We start from the raw sequence: 21,266 nt of genomic DNA, 5'->3' as shown, positions 1-21,266 counted from the left end.
GGTTCTACTGGCGCTGCATAAATTTTTATTTCTAACTAAGCGTAAAAATTTCTTCTGGGTGGTATAAGAAGGAGGAGAAAAACTGCGGCTTCGCTCGGCTAACCCCTTTTATGCAAGCGAAAGCTAGCACTGCGAGAACTGACTTCCAGCCTTGCCAGAATACACTGCGCCTGCTTCCAAGGCTCGCCTCAGTATTCTTCCGGCCTTTCGCTTGCCGTTGAGCCATGCGAAGTTCTCGCAATTAATCGGTTTCAGCTGCCCGTTTAGCGCGTTTACGCTGCCTATCGATTGCTAACTCTGTTGCACATTTGGCATTGTTGACATCATGATTAGACTCGGCCCGACGTCTGCAAATACCCACCCCGGAGGACGTCGTCTCCGGTTGACTTGCTTCGTCCATAGAGGGACACTGGCCAGGCAGAGCGCAGCGGCCGCGGGGACGGCCGAGCGCGCGGCTCCAGCTGCTGTTGCGAGTCACATGGTACGTAACGAGGTTACTTACGCAGCTCCACTTCTCCTGCTTAAGGTGACTCGTGCGGACACAGGAAAATCGGCGCCGCTAGGCTAGTAACGCTTCCGCTTTGAAAATGGAGGCAATATATTGAGGAAGGGGTTCCAGGTTATTATCGAACAGTTGGATTCTTTCTAGAGCAATGTTGTCAGATGGCATCCCACCGTCACAGGTGTTTCGTCTGCGTTGTGATTTGACGTTCCAACGTAGCCTTGCATTTACCTCAAAGGCCCAGACGGAAACGATGCTGACCAGTGTGCTTCTGCCCTACCACGCCTTATCTGTTTAAATTCGTCCCGCGTGTTTTTTTGAAGGGCATTAGTTTTCAACATCAATCGTTCGTGAGAAGTGATAGATACAGAAAATCTCTTGGCTTCGAAAAGCAGCAAATAACAGCACAGCGACAAACAACTATGAGCTTTGACTCACTTAATTGGCGGCTTATTTCTCGAAGAGCATGAAGTGGAGAGAAATGGAGACAACAGAAAGTGCATAAGGACTTTATATCCTTTGGAGGACACGTGCTTATTCATGCTATAGGAAAAGCAAAATTACAGCTATATCATTAACATCAAGAATGGTTCCCTCCCCAACCTCGCAGAAACAAATGGAAAGGATGTTGCGCACATGCAGTCAAAGAACACCTTGAAAACGAGTGAGAGCTGCTCTCAAGTAATATCAAGGCAATTTTCAGTAAAGTGTTTGCGAAGATACTCCAATTGTTTCTTAAAAGAGGTAACGGCATGCTGACATAATTGTTTATTTTCCTTTGGATTATGTCACCTTCGTAAATCATACGTACATGCTGGCTGCTAGCTAATCTTTCAAATGGAATCGTTGGTAGTAATGCTGCAAACCGTCTCCAATTATTCAGGCTGGTAACTATGATAACTATAACTAGCGCATAACTATAGCTGATATAGGGAACTATAACTTGGTTTTTAAGAATTCTGCTGACTTCCAAGGAAGCAATGCAATCCACCATAGCGCACAAAACAACAGATCTCATATCTATGGAAGATTGCTAATCTTCAGAATATGCTGGAAGGGAAGCGATCAGAAAGAAAGCAAATTACGCCAACAGCTTGATATGTCGAAGCACCAAATTATTTGCGCCATTATCATAACGAAGAGCGGAGGTTCCTCTTGAAAAATGGGATATAGAGAGCAGACTTCTTCATGAATTAAATGAAAGTGCAGTCACCCTATAAAAATGCAGGTTGTCGAGGAGAGCCGACTCTGCTAGCTGGCTGTTTACCAGGATAGAGAATAGAAGTACCATTTCGCCTTCAGTCATTTCAGGGGATCGGGTTACGTGACTAACCTTTATAAATAATTTTTTTTCTTCGTATCCACGTCTAGTGAACGTTTCATGCCGATGGTAAGCGCTCGGGTATTTAGTAGAGGTCTAGTGATTCATGGCTGGAGTTGAGTTGAGTTGAGTGGTTGTAAACTACCGGTGGGATTAGCCTTGCTGTTGCTGCCGGCAATTACTCCACCGTAGCGACACTTAAATAGAAATCACAGAAACACTGTCCGCAAAAACTCAAATAGACACTCCTGAGGTCACCATGTGGAGGCCAAATCCGTGTCTTGCAGGTAAAGTAGAAGAAGGCGAGAAGTATGCCTTCTACTCGACTGGCTCCCGCGCGGGAAAACAATGTCCTGAAGAGAACTGTGAGGAACTCCTGCCTTCTTGAGGGATCCGAATAACACAGCCCGTTCCGCGCTGTACAAAGTACAGCAAAAGAGGTAATGTTCTATGTCACCACACACACCACACGTTGAACACAATGGTGACAACGCTAGGCCAGTCTTATACATCCACGCCGGCGTACGAGCAGAATCCGTGCGAACGCGGTGCAGCAAAGTGGCTTGGTACCTTTTGAGACCCTTGGTCACACATCAGCCATCATGGCTGGACGCCGGGAGTCGCATGAAGCAGTGCCATACAATACCTACGAGGTACCTCTGCACGTGCTGTATCTCCCAAGCAGAGAGGCGCAAAATTTATCCTCACATGCTCCTCGACATATAGTTTAAGCCTTCCACTGAATACCACTGAGGAATTTCATAAAAGTTCCTACGGAAACTCTTGAGCAGCTCTGAGTTACAAGCACCACCAGTTAGGTACTGGGAATACCAAATATCCAAAGGATTTTAGCATGTGCAGGAAAGGTCAGCAGTTCTCTTGTATAATCTCTGCAGGTTATCAGGAAGTGTGACACAGGGCACTGCACAGATTTAAGAAGCCCAAATGCTATAGGCGCGTATGATTTATTCCACACAAAAGATGCACCAGTGGTTTTGCGAAGAAAGAATACGGCGAGGAAAGGAACAACTATACATTTAGGGTATGAAGGCGCAACGTATATTATAACATGCACGCTTCGGCATCTGCAAACAAATTTTGCGTAAAGACCCAACGCATGAACCTACGATGCTACCGATTAGCGTTAGCAAGGCGAGATCAGTGCATATCGTATGTAAGCGCCAAAAGTCTATGGGCACAGCTGTGGCAATAATCGCCCTCATATCATGCGCTGAAGCCCCGTGCTCTTTTTTCATGGATTCTGTTCCCTAAAGATGCCCTTCTCCTTGCTCGGGGTCTTGTCTCTGGTGCCCTTGTTGTCCTCGGCGGCGCTTCTCTCCTACATCCACACAGCGTCGGCTTCCACATCTCGCTGCTCCGTTCCCGACATGCCCCTGTTAGGGCCAGCGCTTAGCTTGCGGATAATGCGCGGCTGCCTCTTCCGGCCCTCAGCCGCAGGCGTGCTGCCGTCTGCCGCAGGCTTTGCCGATGACGTCAGCATCGCCTCGTCCAACATAGTCGTGGTGGGGCTGAAATACTCGGATGCTGACGTAAAGGTACTCGGGGTCTTTTCAGCTCGTTCCGCGGTATCCTTGTCGTACACGTCGTTGATGATGGCCACCATGCACTGCACGTAAATCGGCGTAAAAAAGAAGGCGTGAGCTGGCGCAAAATGGGAAGGTATGTGAGGTTTATTTCGTAAAGCTGACACCGGCTATAAGAGACGTTGTACTGAAGCCCTCGAGATTAACTTATGGCGCTTGAAGTTATTTAAAAACCACTGACAACACACAGGCCCCGAAATCCCGTTGTTCATCGGCTCCATCACAATGTTGACACAGCGTATACGATTTAGCCCCGCGATGTCAGGAGCAGCAGCCCAGCGCCCACCCACTCAGCCGCCGCGGTGGCTGCGGCTGTGAAAAATTTAGGAAAAGAGACGCCCAGGGGTTTGCTTCTAAATAATAAAGTAGGGTCCTTAAAGCATACTGAGAAGATCCATGTTTTGGAGCAACGAGGGCAAAAGTTCATCCCGCACTAAAGAGAGTTAGAAAGCTAGCTGCATAAGAAGCCACATTACATGAAAAAGAATAAAACTTTTTTCGGTCTATAGTTTCCACAAAAAATGTAGATTGACATTGAGGTTGTTTCGTCCCTTACTGTACAAGATAACGAGTGCACAGGGTATAGCGTATGAACGAATGCAGTGCTTCAAAAAGCTCTCCAATGAAAAAGCATTTGTAGCTGTAACTCTCTGAAATAGTGACGTCTCTACAAAAGCCACACAGGGAGTGTCCGATAACATGCCAGTAAAAGAAAACTCCAGAGTTCAATGGCTGCCGAACTACCTAGTTATCTAGGCCACACATGCGACACAGGACACACAAAAGAACATAGCTTTGGAATCAAATAGAACATTGCTGCTTTCGCATACTCTGTAGATGCCTTGTTAACTACCAGCTATTTATAAATACTGTCCTAGTGATGGCCCACGAAGCAGCACTGATCCTTTTAATAGCTTAACATCATGCCTTCCGGAAGGGAATTCACTGAAAAGGGGGTGCGAATGTCATACCTTACTTGTAAGTTGGGGATTTACTTAGGAATCATGTGCTGATCAGGTAACAAGATATCTGTTGAAGGACGAAGGGGAGATTTTGCTAAAAAAACTACACACTCATTACACGCAAACACTTATTACATCGAGCGTACCGGATGCTTGGGAGAACGCTAATGTTATAATAATTTATAAGAAAGAAGACGTCAAGGACTTGAAAAATTACACACAAAGGAGCTTATGGTCGGTTGCCTTGCAAGGGATTTACTGAGGTAATCGCTAATATAATCTGTATAGCCTTAGACTGCCATCAAACAAATGATAAGGCAGGTTTTCGTAAAAGATGCTCGATAATAGACCATATTCACACAATCGATCAGGTGACAGAGGAAAGACCAGACTATAACCAACCCCTATGTATTGTGTTCATTTGAAAGCATTTGACTCATAGGAAACTTCGGCAGTCATGGACGCATTGCCGAAACAGGGTGTATAACAGTCCTATGTGAAAATGGTGCAAGATATGTATAACAAACGAACTGCAACCATAGTCCCCCACAAAGTCAGCAATAAAAAATCTAATAAGGAAGGGAGTCAGGCAGGGAGACACACTTTCGCCAATGGTATTCAGCGCCTGTTTACAGGAAGTATTCCGAGGCCTGAATTCGGAACATTTGGGGATAACAGTTAATGGAGAATACCTAAGTAATTTGCGAATCGCTGGTGACATTTCCTAGCTCAGTCACTCAAGAGGTGAGCTGCAAATCATGATCAATGAGTTAACAAGAAATTAACATGCAGAAAAGGAATGTTCAAGTGTGCAACAAGGCAACAGCAGTTCACAATTGGTATAAAGGGGCTGGAAGTCGTAAAGGAATTCGTCTATTCAGGGTAGGTAGTGACAACTTATCCGGACCTTGAGACGGAAATAACTATAATAACAACAATCGGATGGAGCGCATATGGCAGGTTTTTCTCAGGTCATGAATGGGTGTTCACCAACATCCCTCAAGGGAACAGTATACAACAGCTGTAACTTACCGGTACTCGCCTATGGGGAGAAACGTGGAGACCAACAAAAAGGGTTCAGCTTAAGTTAAAGACAGCGCAGCCAGCGATGGAAAGAAATGATAGGTGTAAATAAAGTTAAGATACCGAAAGTGGACAGAGTGGATCAGGAACAAAATGCGGGCTAATAACATTCTAGCCGAAATCAAGAGGAAGAAATGGGCTTGGGCGGCTCAGGGAATGCGAAGGCAGGATAACTCGTTGTCCTTGAGGGTAAAGGAGTGCATTGCAAGAGAATGCAAGCGTAGCAGGGAGCGGCAGATGGTTAGATGGGCAGATGAGATTAGGAAGTTTGCAGGCATGAGGTGGGCGCTGCTGGAAAAGGTCAGGGTTAATTGTAGAAACATGTGAGGGGCCCTTGCCCTGCAGTTGGCGTAATCAGGCTGATGATGATCATGAATTTATGGGTATTGCTTGTGCAGCTGGCGAAAACGTCGCTGCTCGGAAAGCATTGACAGCGCGGTGGCCTAAAAGGTAAAAAATCCTGCGTGGGAATCGATCGGAGTTATGCGCCATTCTAAAACATGCTTGCAAGAGCGGTGTCCCAAAGTAGAGTACTGTTCGAACCGTAGTGGGAAGCAAACCACACCAGCCAGCATTTCTCAAAACAGGTCTGTGGTCATACTAGCGGCGGACGAGCGGCGGCTCCTGCCATCATGTCTTACATCTCTCTTCGCGTCAGCTATGGCGCCCGAATTCGTGATACAACATCGTCCCGTGAAGCTTCAGTTCCTCTTAGCCGTTTTCGTGGCCCTGCTGGCGGCGACCGCTTCAGCGAACCATCTCCCTGCCAAGGCGCTGCTACCAAAATGCGTAGGCCACAACGACTGCCTCACGCTTGGCAGCCTTGGAGCTCCGCTACTTAGTTCAGACGCGAACGTCTGTTTGCGCGTTGCGCTGCGACCGGCCTCACTTCTCCTGCCTCGCTTTTTGGCCCTCGGAAGAACCGTTGGATTTTTGCGCCCCCATCTGTTACACACGCTCATCAGGACGCCAGTGACGTGCAATACCGTCAAATAGCTCCTTGTTCCATTCAGAGTGCGGTTATGCGCTCTGCGAGTTTAGGTGCTTGTGGTGGTTGGTGTATTCAGGGATAGCAACAGGGAAGACCCTTTCAGCGCCTGGTTGGGAAGTTACTGATGTGTGCGGCCAGGGCGGCAGTCCACGCCGCTGCATTCACCGGCCCAACACCTCGGATGCCGGTCACTGCTGTTGCTGCCGCTATATCCCTATGGATACCACCTCTTCCACTTGTGCCGCGACTCGTTATCGCCGCGTCGCTCTGGGCACAGCGTGCAGTGTCCCGGTCCTGTGCCCACCTACCTCGGTGCACTGTGTCACCTGATGCCTAAGGTGAGACCTACATGCTGTCTTAATTCTTCGTTCATTCTCATCCCTCTGAGAGTCGGGAATGTGTCACTCCTATGTAGGCGTAATCAGGCTGATGATGATGATCATCATGAATTTATGGGTATTGCTTGTGCAGCTGGCAGTAACGTCGCTAAATAACTTCAGAATCGCTAGTGACTTTTCCTAGCTGAGTCACTCAGGAGGTGAGCTGAAAATCATGATCAATGAGTTAACATGAAATTAACGTGCAGAAAACGCAAGTAATATTCAACTGTGTAGCAAGAGAACAGCAGTTCACAATTGGTATCAAGGGGCTGGAGGTCGTAAAAGAATGCGTATACTTACGGCAGGTAGTGATAGCTTATCCGGATCTTCAGACGGAAAAAACTACAACAATAGCAATGGGGTGGAGCGCGTATGGCAGGTTTTCTCAGGTCATGAATGGCAGTTTACAACATCACTCAAGAGAGCAATATACAAAAGCTGTAACTTACCGGTACTCGCCTATGGCGCAGAAATGTGGAGACTTCATGTGTACTGCAACAATATTTATGTAAAATAAAAATTCCAATGTTCCACATGGGCTCCAAATCTGGACGAAGTTCAAGGAAATCTCCCGCGAGAGCAGGGGAGCATTATGAAATGAAACCGGAGCATTAAGCTCAGTTTTAAGGCTACGGCGCATCAGGATATGAAGCATATGCCACGACACAAGTCGACACGGCGGCAATGCCTAGAGGAATAGCTCAAGCCCATTCCTCTTGTTTGTCCAGGTTATAGGCTCGGCTTGCGGCCCATGACAACAGGGCTTGCTACGGAAAGCCACACACACCAGTCTTCCTGGCCTCCAGCGCACCGATTCTGGCATGAGCGATGCAGCGGCTCTTACTCGTTCTGGCAGGTAACGATGTTCTAGGCAGCGCAACCGTGCCTCTGACGGAACCGGCAAGACAAACGACATCGAGAACCATCGGCATAAAAGACGCTTCCTGGCGATCGGCTGCCAGTGGGTGCGGTAGAAACGCCAAGGTGAATCGCTCACACCTGTTCCTCTTGTTTGTCCAGCTGAAAAAATACTTCAAGAAGTTATGCCTCAGTAACAACGTTTGATTGCTATTGCTGAAGTGCCCACAATCTCTTGAATCATTGTGTGAAATTCTTGTTAACATTAGTGATTATGTGCGGTCATTACTTCGATTTTGCGGTGATATTGAGACGAATCGCCGTCTGTCTGTGACGGAACCGCTTTATTTGATAGCCGAGGACATCAAGGTAATAACAAATGACAAGGCTGAAACTAATCACAAGTCGGACGCAACTGACAATATGCTAGCAAAGATCACGAGGCTGGAAAATCAGGTTTCCGACTGTCTCAAAAGAATAACTGACATTGATTGCGACCTTGCATTTACGCACAAGAAACTCGACGAGCTCAAGGAAAGCTCAAAGAAAACAGAACTAGACGGTCGAAAATTATCATTTATGGAGTATAGAAAGAAATAGATGAAACCTAATAAAATCTATACGATACAGTATCGGAAAAGTTTTCGGGGATGTTCTGGACTTTGAAACCACGGGCAATGATAGAATTCATCGGCTCGGAAACCGCAAGCCGTACGACGATCACGACATGAGCAGGCCCGTAATTCTAAAGCTACTTGACCACCGCGACAAAGTCGCTATATTTAAGCGGTGCTATAAACTAAATGAGTCCGGCCATTGAATAAGTGAAGATTTTTTTTCGACCTATCTGGGAAATAAGAAATAAGCTATGGGAAAGAACTGAAGCAACCGCGGCCTCAAAGGAAATGTATTCCTAGCATCCGACATAGTTCGAATTGATGGCCGCCTTTTCGCTTGGGACAACGATTCCAACGATATCGTATAATGTGAAAAAGCGATAAACTAACATGCGGACGCGCAGCACTCGAAATAGTAGCCAGCACCAATCCTAAACATAAACGCGCGAAGCCTTGCCAACAAATTTTAACAATTGGAAGCTCTTCTCCTCGCTTATCAGCCTGATGGCACCGTCTTTAGAAAGACATGGCTACATCCCAACATTTTAGGCCAAGAAATCGTGCCACCAGAATATGCGATTGTGCGCAAGGAGAGGAAAACAAGAGGTGGTGGCGTTGCTTTGCTGTTCAGACGAGGAATATAGTTCATTGTCATGCCTTAGGATGCGGGAATCGAGGCAGGTTGGCGTATCATCCGTCTAAAAGATGATCTCATTCATATCGCTGCAGTTTACCGAACATCCAATGCGGATCCACGGTTTCTGGAAACTCTCGGAATACATAGAAAAACCTATAGCTTGTGACAGCAAAAAAATAATGGCGGACGACTCAGCATGCCTGACATAATATTGAAATGAATGTTTCCGGGCAATGCTATAAATGACATAAAATCAGATATCTTGCTCACATATAACCCTACGAAGATAAAGTGAAGGAGGGAAAGACAGGGATGTTAACCAGAAAAGGGTATAACCCAACCCTACGAATATTATCAATTTCTAAACCAGGATTCCCAGTTGCTCCAGTTTCCTAATGAAATTGTATTCATTAGCGAACATTTTCCTGAAAACACTGCTAATGTCGACACTTTTCAAGGCTTATTCGATGATTAGATAATCTTCTGGTATTTACAACTTGTAAACCCGGTACGAACATCCGGCCCTACAAAGCGCGTGCTCTCGTTCAACAAAGCAGATGACGCTACTATCATGACATATCTTATTTTTTGAAATATGACAACTTTTCTGATCTCACTTCTAATGAGCATTCATCTATACTCGCGGTGTGGTCCAAGTTCTTCGTGATGCACTCTATAAACACCTTCCTGCCACAAGTAAACAAAATAAGAACAAAACACAATGCTTTGAAAATTCCCAGTAAAGTGTAAAACTCTGACAGTGCGGAAAACAGAAAATCGCGTAAATGAAGCAAAACTGAATCCGGAATACCACAGTTAACAAGGTAATTAAAAAGTAAACAACGCAATGCCAAAGCAATTTCCTTAAATATTCATTACACAGCTTCAATAAAAAATTGGCTTAAAAATTCAGGCGCTGCTTAAGTGCCAAGTACACTTACGGAGCCTCCTTGACTGCTCAGGAAGGCAACGTTCTCCCAATCTGTTTCCTTCGTCGATAATGGTTTTTCGAACTATCAACATAGCCACAACCAGAGCGGTGTCTTACGCCCTCCAAGATAATCACAAGCTGGCATTTTGCCCCTTTTTTTTATTATGTGTGAGAAGAAAAGCTTTGGTCCAGATCAAATTTCGAACACTTTTTTGAAGAGGTACGCAAAACCTGTAAGCAAATTCCTGTATTTAATTTCCTCAAAATCGATCCTCAAAATCGAATCGATCGACCCTACGCGTTTAGGTGCTTGTGGTGGTTGGTGTATCCAGGGATAGCCACAGGGAAGGAATTCAGCTCCTGGTTGGGAAGTTACTGATGTGCGCGGCCAGGGTGGCGCTCCATGCCGTTGTATTCACTGGCCCGGCACTTCGGATGCCGGTGACTGCTGTTGCCACCGCTATATACACATGGATAATACCTCTTCAAGTTATACCGCGAATCGTTATCGACGCCTCGCTCTGGGCGCAGCGTGCAGTGTCCCGGTCCTGTGCCCACTTACCTCAGTGCATTGTGTCACCTGATGTCTCAGGTTACACCTGCATGCTGTCATAATTATTCCTGCATTTCCATTACTCTCAGCGTCGGGAATGTGTTACTCCATGTACGCTGTAGTCAAGTTAAATGGCTTCATGTGCACTGCAGCAATATTTATGTACAATACATATTCCACTGTTCCACAATGACTCCAAATCTGGACGAAGTTCAAGGATATCTACCGCGAGAGCAGAGGACCATAATGAAATTGAACAGCAGCCTTCAGATTAGCTTTAAGTCTACGGCGCAATAGGATATGAAGCATATGCCACGGCGCAAGTCGACACAGTGGAAACGCCAAGATGAAGAGCTCGAACCCATTCCTCTTTTATGTCCAGGGTTGCGCCCCATGACAGCAGCGCTTCTACGGAAAGCCACGCACACCAGTCTTCCTGGCCTCACGCGCGCCGATCCTGGCATGAGCGATGCAGCGGCCCTTATTCTTTCTGGCAGGTAACGATGTTCAAGGCAGCGCAACCATGTCTGTGACGGAACCGGTAAGACAAACGAAATCCAGAACCATCGGCATAAAAGACGCTTCCTGGCGATCGGCTGGAAGTGCGCACGGCGGCAACGCGAAGATGAAGGGCTGAAATCCGTACCTCTTGTTTGTCCAGTTGAGAAAATACTGCGAGAAGTCATGCCGCAGTAACAACGTTTGATTGCTGTTTCAGCCATGCTCACAGTCCCTTGAATCATTGTGTGAAATTTTTGCTAAGGTTAGAGCTATGTGCGGTCATTACTTCTCCTTCGCGGTGATATCAAGACGAATGTTGCTCCGTCGGTGACGGAACCGCTGAAATTGATAGGCGAGGAGATCCAGGAAATAAGAAATGAAAAGGCTGAAACTAATCGCAAGTTGTACACAGTCGACAATAGGCTAGAAAAGATCACGACGGTGGAAGAGCAGCTTTTCGACTGTCTCAACAGAATTACTGACCTTTAACGCGACCTTGCATTCGCGCGCAAGAATCACGACGAGCTCCATGAAACCAGAAGTCGACGGTCGAATCTTTTCAATTATGGAGTAAAGGAAGAAAAAGATGAAACCTAAAAAAATCTACGCGGAACAGTTTGGAAAATGTTTTCGGGGAAGTTCTGGATTTTGAAACCACAGGCATTGAAAGAATTCATCCGCTCGGAAACCGCAAGCCGAACGACGATCACGACATGAGCAGGCCCGTTTTTCTAAAGCGACTTGACCACCACGACAAAGTCGCTATATTGAAGCGGTGCTATAAGATGAAAGCGCCCGGCTATTCAATTAGTGAAGATTTTTTTTGAACTATCTGGAAAATAAGGAAGAAGCTATTTGAAAGACCTGAAGCAACGCGGGCACAAAGGAAATGTGTTCCTAGCCTGCGACAAAGTTCGGATTGATGGCAGCCTTTTCGCTTGGGACAACGATTCTAACAATATCGCATAATGTGAAAAAGCCATAAACGATCATGCGGATGCGCAGCACTCGAAACCGCAGTCAGCACCAATCCTAAACATAAATGCGCGAATCCTCGTCAACAAATTTTACGATCTGGATGCTCTTCTCCTCGCTTATCAGGCCGATGGCACCGTCATTACAGAAACATGGCTGCACAAAAACATTTTAAATCAAGAAATCTTGCCACCAGAATATCCTATTGCGCGCAAGGAGAGAAACTAGAGTTGGGGGCGTTGCTTTGCTGTTCAGACGAGGAACGTAGTTCATTGTCATCCCTGAGGCTGCAGGCATCGAGGCGGTTTGCTGTATCATCTGTCTAATAGATAATGTCACTCATATCGCTACAATTTACCAACCACCCAATGCGGATCCACGGTTTGTGGAATTTTTCTCAGAATACACAGAAGAACATGCAGCTTGTGGCAGCAAAATAATAATGGTGGGCGACTCAGCATGCCTGACATATAAGGGAATTGAATGTTTCCGAGCAATGGTATAAATGAGATCAAATGGGATATCCTGCTCACATATAACCCTACGAAGATTATCAATTTTTAAACCAGGATTCTCAGTTGCCCCAGTTTCTTAATGAAATTGTATTCATTAGCAAACATTTTCCTGAAAACACTGCTAATGTCGACACTTTTCAAGGCTTATCCAATCACAAGATAATCTTCTGGTATTTACAACTTGTAAACCCGGTACGAACATTAGGCCCTACAAAGCGCGTGCTCTCGTTCAACAAAGCAGATGACGCTCCTATCATGACATATCTTATTTTCAAATATGACAGCTTTTCAGATCTCGCTTCTGATGAACATACATGTACAGTCGCGGTGTGGTCCAAGTTCATCGTGATCCACGCCATAAACACCTTCGCTACACAAGTAATGAAAATAACTACAAAACACAGTCCTTTGGAAATTTCCTAGTAAAGCGTAAAACAAAGAGAATGAGGAAAACAGAACATTGCGTACATGTAGGAAAACTGGATCCGAAATACCACTGTTAGCAACGTCATTAAAAAGTAAGCTACGCAATGCCAAAAACAATTTCTCTAAATTTTCATTACACAACTTCATTAAGAACTTGGCTTAAAAATTCTGGCGCTGCTTAAGTGCCAAGCATCCTAACTCGCCCTCCTTCACAGCTCAGGAAGACAACTGGAAACCTTACTTTTAATAAATTCTTCCAATCTATTTTCATCGTCGATAACGGTATTTTGAGCAACTATCTGCCTAGCCATAGCAAAATCTGTGAGAAGAAAAGCTTTGGTCCAGATCAAATCTCGAAAAATGTTTGAAGAGGTACGCAAAGCCCGTAAGAAAATTCCTGTATTTCTTTTCTCAAAATCGATCCGCGAAAGCCGCCTTCCTGCTGAGTGGAAGGTTGCAAAAATAATTACCATACCTTAAATAGGCAACTCCACTTGCTTGTTCAAGTACCGACCCATTTATATAGCATGCACGTGTTGCAAAAAAGTCGAACGTACCACTTTGAAATACTTGTCGCAATGTACGGAATCAAACAATCTACTTCATCGAAATCAGCATGGTTTTGGAAAAGGTGTATCAACAGTCACCCAACTCGTGGAAACCCGTCATGACTTAACTCAAAATATTAATCTCCAACTTCAGGTTGACATGGATTTCATGAACTTTTCTAAAGCCTTCGACCGTGTTTCCCACGTTAAATTGCTTCACGGCATTAACCGCCTACATAGGGGCGGCCCTTTTGTTCAGGTCATTTCTTCATAAACTGGTAAGATTACGTGGAATACAATAGTCAGGTTTCTGATACTATTCTTGTTGTGTTCCGTGTTCCACAGGGCTCGGCTCTGTCCCCACTCCTGGTTCCTGTTGTGCATATATCATAGAACAAACCAAGTCTACGTTACCATTCGCCTATTTGCAGACGACTGCATGCGTTACTTTACTGTAGGAAATCACGAAGATCAAATTACACTTAACACAACTGTAAACAAAATAGTGTAGTGGTGAGCAGATTGGTAAATGGTGATAATCTCCGAGACAACTGTTAGTACGTCGGTAAAACAAATCGATTCTGCAGTTGTTGTACGGCGTCAGTGACACGTCTTCAAAACGTCACTTAGTACAAATAATTAGGCCTTGACGCACCACGAGCACGCTTCGGCCAACGTCCGCTGGAAATCGACGAGTACCTGCACTGAGAGGAGTACTCGCCCAACCGCCTTTCGCACTCACCATCGCCGTCAGCATCGTGCTTTGAGTCACCACGCCGCAGCTACGCCGCTACGGTACGACGATGGTTTCCCGGCCCACGTAGGAGAAATTAGACAGCAACCTCTGGAAGTGAGGTTGCTACCGAAGGAAACGCTGAAGACCCTCTAGTGACCATGCCGCACGAAGATGCCGCCTCCAACACGCCGACGCAGCATACAATGACAACCTTCACCACGATGCAACCCGCCTTCAAATCGACGCCGCTACCGGGAAAAGCTTCGGTGGCACGTTCTACCCACGATATTCATACCGAAAAATCCGTGCCCCGACGCCCAGGGTGACGTGCAAAGCAAGAACCAGGACATCCGACTTAGCACTTATCGACGGATGGAAAGTCACCGCTCTTGTCGGCACAGGAGCCGACTACTCGGTGTTGAAGACAACGTTCTTTGCTCAGCTAAGGAAATTCACGATCACTTTGGATGACCCACCAATTCGCACTGCAGGGCGCCACCTCTTTACGCCGTCAGGATGATGCACACTGCGAGTGACTCTCAAAGGACATGTCTATCCTGCTACCTTAATTTTGCTACGACAATGTTCGCGCGAAAGGATCTTGGGCATGAATTTCCTTAGCGAGCACCAGGCGATCATCGACCTGCGACCCAAGCTGATCACGCTTACGACGGACGAGGCCATCGCTTCCATGAGAACTCTTGAAAATCATGTTCCCCTGAATGTCCTGGAGGAAGAAGTGAGCGTACGACCCTGTATTAGCGTTATCGTGACCGTAGGAGCCACGAAAGCCAATAACGTTGGAGCCATTTTCGAGTGGAACATGCAGTATTCTAGAGCGAGGAATCGCCACTCCAAGAATCATAGCGCTCTTCATTAACGGCTAGGCCAACGTACTGCTGACTAACTTGAGAAAAGATTACGGGCACTTTAACAGAGGAACGACAATTGCTTTCTTCGACGAAACATCCGACGTACGAGATTCCGTCGCCCTCTCCAAACATCCGCAGAAGATGCACCGGACCAAGAGAACCCGTCCACTTTCGACATCAACCCAGGCCAGATCCCGAACAGACAAGGCTAGATCCGCAATCTTCTTCGAAGCTACAGCGAGCGTTTTTTTTTGTCATCGCCGAAGTTCCAACAAACCCCAATTGCCAAATATCGCATTATAACCGCCATGCACGCCCGACCTCTTTGTCAGAGCCGGAACGTGTGTCGCCGCGAGAACGACGAGCCATCCGGGACCAAGTGGAAGAAACTCTTCGCAACGACGTCATCCACCCTTCAAACAGCCCATGGCCGGCACCGGTCCTTCAAGTGAGAAAGACGGCGCACTTCGATTCTGCGTTAACACCACTTGAACAACATAAAAAAGAAGGATGTCTACCCCCTCCCCGCATCGACTACACACTGGACCGATTCTGCAACAACAAGTATTTCTCATCGATGGACCTAAACATCGGATACTGGCAAATTGAGGTCGATGAAAGAGATCGCGAGAAGACGGCATTCATCACTCCAGATAGGCTCGGAGTTCAATGTGGTGCCTCTTGATCTCTGTTCCGCACCAGCGACGTTTAAGCGAGTAATCGATACAGTGCTTGTAGGCCTGAAGTGCAAATTTCTCTAGTATATTTAGATGGCATCCTTGTCTTCGCCTCGAACTTTGAATAGCACCTCAAAAAAATTGGAAGAGTACTAGACGCCATTAAGTCGTCTGACCTTAGTTTGAAAGCAGAGAAGTGCCACTTTGCCTATGAAGAGCTGCTGCATTGTTGGCAAGGAGGAATTACGCGCAGACCCGCAGAAAACAACTGCTATTGAACAGTTTCCACCACCGGCCGATCAGAAAGCAATGTGCAGATTTCTGATTGTGCGCATATTACCAACGATTTGTAAAACCTTTTCGCGCATCGCAGAGCCCCTGGCCCAACTGACGAAGGCAGACGTGCCATTTAAACTGGATGTGCCGCATGCAGAAGCCTTAAAATAAATTCAGCGTCGTTTACAGTACCCAACGATCCTCGCGCATTTTGATGAAAACGTTGATTCTCAAGTTCATACCGACGCAAGCAGCGAGGGCCTAGGCGCCATCTTCATTCAAAAACAGCGGCGGGCAAGAGAAAGTCATCGCATTTCCTAGCCATTCCCGTTCCATGGCCGAGGCTAACTATTCGTCGACTGAGAAGAATTGCCTTGCCATTATCTGGGCTGCGTCGAAATTCCACCACTACATTTACGGACCACCGCTGAAGGTGGCCAGAGATCAAGACGCGCTGTCCTGGCTTGCCAATTTGAAGGTGTCCTCGGCTGCCACGCTCGATGTAGTCTGCACCTCCAGGAGTTTGACGTCACCATCGTTTACAAGTCCGGACAAAAGCACTCTGACAACGATTGCCTCTCACGAGCCCTTGTAGATGCACCACCGCCGGACGACGATGAGGACGCCTTCCTAGGACCCATCAGAACCAGCACTTTTGCACAGCAGCAACACTTGGACCCCGAACTAAAACGCCTCATCGAGTACTCGGAAGGCGAAAGTTCTGCACCCTCCGCCTCATTCACGCGAGCACTGTCTTCCTTCTTTACACAGAATGATGTCCTCATAAAGATTAACTTCGCAGCAAAAAATCTGCCTACCTCCTTATTGTACCTGCTTGTCTCCGGGAAGAATTTCTGCAGGTTTTACGCATCGAGCCGACAGCTGGACATCTCGGCTTTACTCGCACCCTCCGCCGCATTCAATACAAGCATTGCTCGCCCCGACTGTCTGCCGATGTCGCACATTATGTGTCAGCCGAGATTGTCAGCGACGAAAGACCCCTCCCACCGGACCAGCAGGATTTCCGAGCCCCATCAAACTCCCCTCAATGCCCTTTCGGCAGACCGGCTTGGACTTGCTTGACTCTTTCCCAAAGTCAACGTCTGGAAATAATTGGATCATCATAGCGACCGACTACTTACCCGCTGTGCCTAGGCGAAAACCCTACCGAACGGAACGGCAGCTGAAGTCGCCAAATTTTTCATGGAGTTGATTCTTCTGCAACACGGCGCCCCGATTTGGTCATCACGGACAGAGGAGCAGCATTCACGGCGGAACTAACGCAAGCGATCCTGCGTTACAGCCAAACCAGCCATCTGAGGACACCTTCATACCATCCGCAGTTCAACGGGTTGACCGAGCGCCTGAAAACAACCATCGCCGATATGCTCGCCATGTATGTCGCTGCCGAATACAAAACCTGGGATGTCATCCTGCTTTACGTCCTCTTCGCCTACAAAACCGCCGGGCCGGAAACCACCCAGAAGACGCCTTTTAGGCTAGTCCATGGCAGGGGGGCCAAGACCACGCTAGACGCCATGCTGCCCAACATAACCGAAGAGGACAATGTCGACGTCGCCGCCTACCTGCAACGCGCACAAGGAGCCCGAAGACCTGCCCGATCACTAATCAAAGACCAGCAGCGGACAGACGCCAGACAATACCACCTTAAGAAGACGCAGCGCGGAATACAAGCAAGACCGAGTCTGGGTTTGGATGCCCATTCGCTACCGCGGATTGAGAGAAAAGGTTTTGCGTCCCTATTTCGGCCCATACAAGGTTCTTAGTCGGCTAGGGGAACGGGACTATGAAGTCGTCCCTGACGAAAGCAATGCATCCCAGCGACGCCGAGTGCGACAGGAAGTTGTCCATGTCGTCCGTCTAAAGCCCTATTATGGGCGCTAGAAATTGAGAACGCTGTTTCTATACTCGGTGTAGATTTTGCACAATACATTTTGCTTCTCGTCATGTTATGTTTTAAAGCATCGGGTCGAATCTTCTTTGAGATGGGAGTAATGCCGCGAATCTTTGCAGTGTTTATTTGTTCTTTCTTCAAAGCTGCCGGCACGCCTCTTTATAGCTTTGTTTGTGATGAAAGAGACGACCAGATTTATCTCGGATGATCGCATCCAGGCAAAGCTGATTCTACGATTTGCAGAATGTGCTAGTAACTTTGCACGCTTGATCTCGAATGTTCGCTATAAGCTTTAAATTGAGCACAGCCGAGAGCGGCCGGCCGTCTGTTCGACGACTGCCGAGGACGCTTGCTGCTACGCCACCGCCGAGAGATTCAGTCCATTGGGGGCGCAAGTCAGCCGACAAAAAGTTTTCTTTAGATGCCATCTTCGCTGTCGTTCTGATCCTCGGATTGCATTCACCACTTCGTGACAATATAACCATTTACAACCATGTATGACCTGACATGCGAAATCACACAGCTTAATGTAACCCTATTCTTTTGTTTCCACTAGGCAAACACATCTCACTAAGTAAGGGCCGCTTGTGACAGACAACGCTCAAAGCCCGGGGTACGCGTCGACTGTCTCCTTATACTTTCGCGTAACAGGCCTTCTGCGGCAATGAGAGGTTATCATAGCCTTTAAGCAGAAAGCGGAGGCACCTAGAGGTGTCTCTCCTGCTGTGGAAAAATTACTTCGAAAGATTGAAATTTAAACAAGTATACAGCGCAGAAATATTCCTTTACATGTTTATTAGTTGGCTGCTAGAATTCTGTGCTTATTATGTTTAGGCAAACTCTTGATTCATTAGAGAATAAAGTAAGTGGGGCGAAGCGGTAGCAGGAGAGCAACGTGCCCAAGGATCGCTCTAGATGACAGGGCAATTTAGTGCTTTTTCTACCTCTCGGGCCGACCCACTGTCCGAAGCTGTAGCTGCGGCTGCGAACTGCTCAGAGCAGCCTGCTATCGCTCTTGGTCATGCCGGTCGCTTCTCGTCATTTGTCGAAGCGGGCACTTCGCGGAGCGCGGTGGCCACGCTGAGGGATGTTCCATTAAACAGTGGACCATACTCTATAATGCATCATGTGTACTACATTAAAACTTTTTCATAGTGTCACTTCGTCTCTTGCTGAAAGACCAGACTGAAGCAGGTTCAAGAAAAGGTCGAATGAGATGAAAGCACCCAAAAAATATACGCTCCCAAGTAAAAAAAAAATGTAAAGAATTCGATTATTTCCTCAAAATTAAATAAATGTTTGCAAAATATAATTCCGAGAGTCCACCATAAAAACTCCCTGTGCGCATGAATAACATTTTCTCAGCGCCCTGTACCAACTCCTTGAAGGTAATAATAAATATTTCCATTGCACCAGGAAATACCTTCCTGAGTGGGCCCAAATTTTTTATGCCGGTTTGGAGGAATAAAGCGAATTCTCTAAGCGTAATGCGCTAGAGGACAAGGAAGATTACGCTGATCCTAGGGAACATATTCGGTACGTTCGTGGATTGCGTGTACTTGGGTGTTATCCCCCATAGGCAGATATCCGCGGGTCTTGCTTGGTGCCAGCTTGAGTGTTATACAGCTAGGCTAGAGAGTTTGCGCTCTTAGCAATGCACGATGCGTGTTCATGCACTCAAGGCTGGTCAGGCAAGCAAGGGCAAGCTAGTGTATATACCATATAATCCGTTGTACGTATATAGGAAACCACAGCTTTCAAGATCGGTAACATTGCGCCTAGAATAATGTGAAAATTCGGCTCGGCCTGGGCCTCAGCCGTCTCTAAAAAAGGTGTGTACGTCGCCAGATCTGGGACTTGATTTGTGAGAGGGGGCTAAAGGAGGTATCCTGGCGGTTTCTTTAGTGATTCGCAGCTGGTAGAGGTCCCAATGGGTTTTCATCCGCAGAAAAAAAAACGATTCGGTTTGAGCTATGAGGGACGCTGTAGTGAAGGGCTCAGGTTATTTCGACCACCTGGGGTATATTAACGTGCACTGACATCGCACTGCACACGGACGTATCGAATTTTGCCTCCATCGTTATTCGACCGCGGCGGTTGAGATCGAACCCGCGCCTTTTGGGCCAGCAGCTGAGCGCCATAATCACTCAGCCTCAGCGGCTGCAAAAAAACATTTCATACAGTGCAAAACATCGCGTTTTTTTATGAAGGTTCTTATGCATATTCTTCCTTTTCACGCGTTTCTCGCAGAAGAATGCAGGCGAACTCTTCACAATGAATTGTTGACACTACAAACGACTCTCAGACCTCGTGAAATAGTTGGAATCTGCGCTATCAGAGAGTGGCACGAGAAACAGAGTTAGGTTTCCGCTCTGCAGCGGAGTGGCATCATTCTCTGCAACCTCGAGTTACATTTCAAAGGGTTTGGGTGGGCCTAAGGTCACGATATTCTCTGAGCTCATGGAACAGTTAGTAATAAATAACAAAACAAAGAGGTTGTTTTAGCCTGCAAATATAAAGTGGCTTGAACATTAGCATTTTCTAACGGTACGGCTCCTCTCTCTGGTATTGCTTTGTTGGTCGGCACTTCTAGTTCTGCTGCCTTATTTTTCTACTCCATGCTAAGCGTGGTCGCGTCAGAACTGTCCAGCTCCACATAGCAGTGTCGGATGCGCAGGCTGGCAGTCTAACTAGAGTCAAATTGATTGCTCACCGTGGGGAAATTTCTCCAGGCCTCAACGGCAGCTGGCGTCAGGTGGCGTTCAGCTGTGGCCTGCAACATATCCACAATACACTGTCCCATCACTTCAAAGTGGAGTGGCTTGACCTTCATACGGCGCAGGTGTTCATTGGAGTTGCGCCTCACCAGTATCTCGAAGGTGGCCGGGTCGCGCAAGCTCTCCACCAAGGAGGTGATGTGGTATCCGATGGAGCACCCGTGAGCCCTGAACGTTGGGTCTTCCTCGAGCACCGCGACTGTCTTTCCGCGGAACGGCTGGAACAGTGTAGTGTTCTCGGGGTGCTTGAGGAACATGGCCAGGAAAAGGAGCACGCCGTATTCGGGGTTCTCGTTGCTGAACTTGCGCCATGTCTGCTGGACGAGATTCACCTCGTGTACCGTCAAGCCCGTGAGCTTGTCCGGAAACTCGCCATTCTTGCGGTGATTGTTGCCCATGGCCTCCTCGAGGGCTCTACACGAAGAAAATACAGTCTCTGGGCCGGCTGGCATGGACTCAACGTTGCGACAAGAGCGACGTGGTTGAAACGCCTCATGCAGTTTCTTCTTCTTCTTCACAAAGAGCACCGCGAGGGATTCATGCGGGCACCAAAAGTGTTGAAGATTCTTAGCCTGCCCCAGAAAGAATATACGGGGGATGGCTGTTTGG

General features: G+C 47.1%; 1 protein-coding gene across 1 annotated transcript; it reads right to left on the bottom strand.

The window, feature by feature from the left end:
* Positions 1-2,842: 2,842 nt before the first annotated feature.
* Positions 2,843-21,117, bottom strand: LOC144105230 (hemoglobin subunit alpha-D-like). Its single transcript, XM_077638378.1, has 2 exons — positions 20,594-21,117; positions 2,843-3,450 (listed from the first exon to the last, which is right to left on the bottom strand). Exons 1-2 carry the CDS (start codon positions 21,107-21,109, stop codon positions 3,163-3,165), a joined length of 804 nt encoding a protein of 267 aa, XP_077494504.1. The 5' UTR covers positions 21,110-21,117; the 3' UTR covers positions 2,843-3,162.
* Between the last annotated feature and the right edge of the window lie 149 nt (positions 21,118-21,266).

Source organism: Amblyomma americanum, chromosome 9 (genome assembly GCF_052857255.1).
Source record: "Amblyomma americanum isolate KBUSLIRL-KWMA chromosome 9, ASM5285725v1, whole genome shotgun sequence".
NCBI classification, from domain to species: domain Eukaryota; kingdom Metazoa; phylum Arthropoda; class Arachnida; order Ixodida; family Ixodidae; genus Amblyomma; species Amblyomma americanum.
Note: the sequence above shows the minus strand (reverse complement) of the source record. Positions and strands in the feature narration are given on the sequence as shown.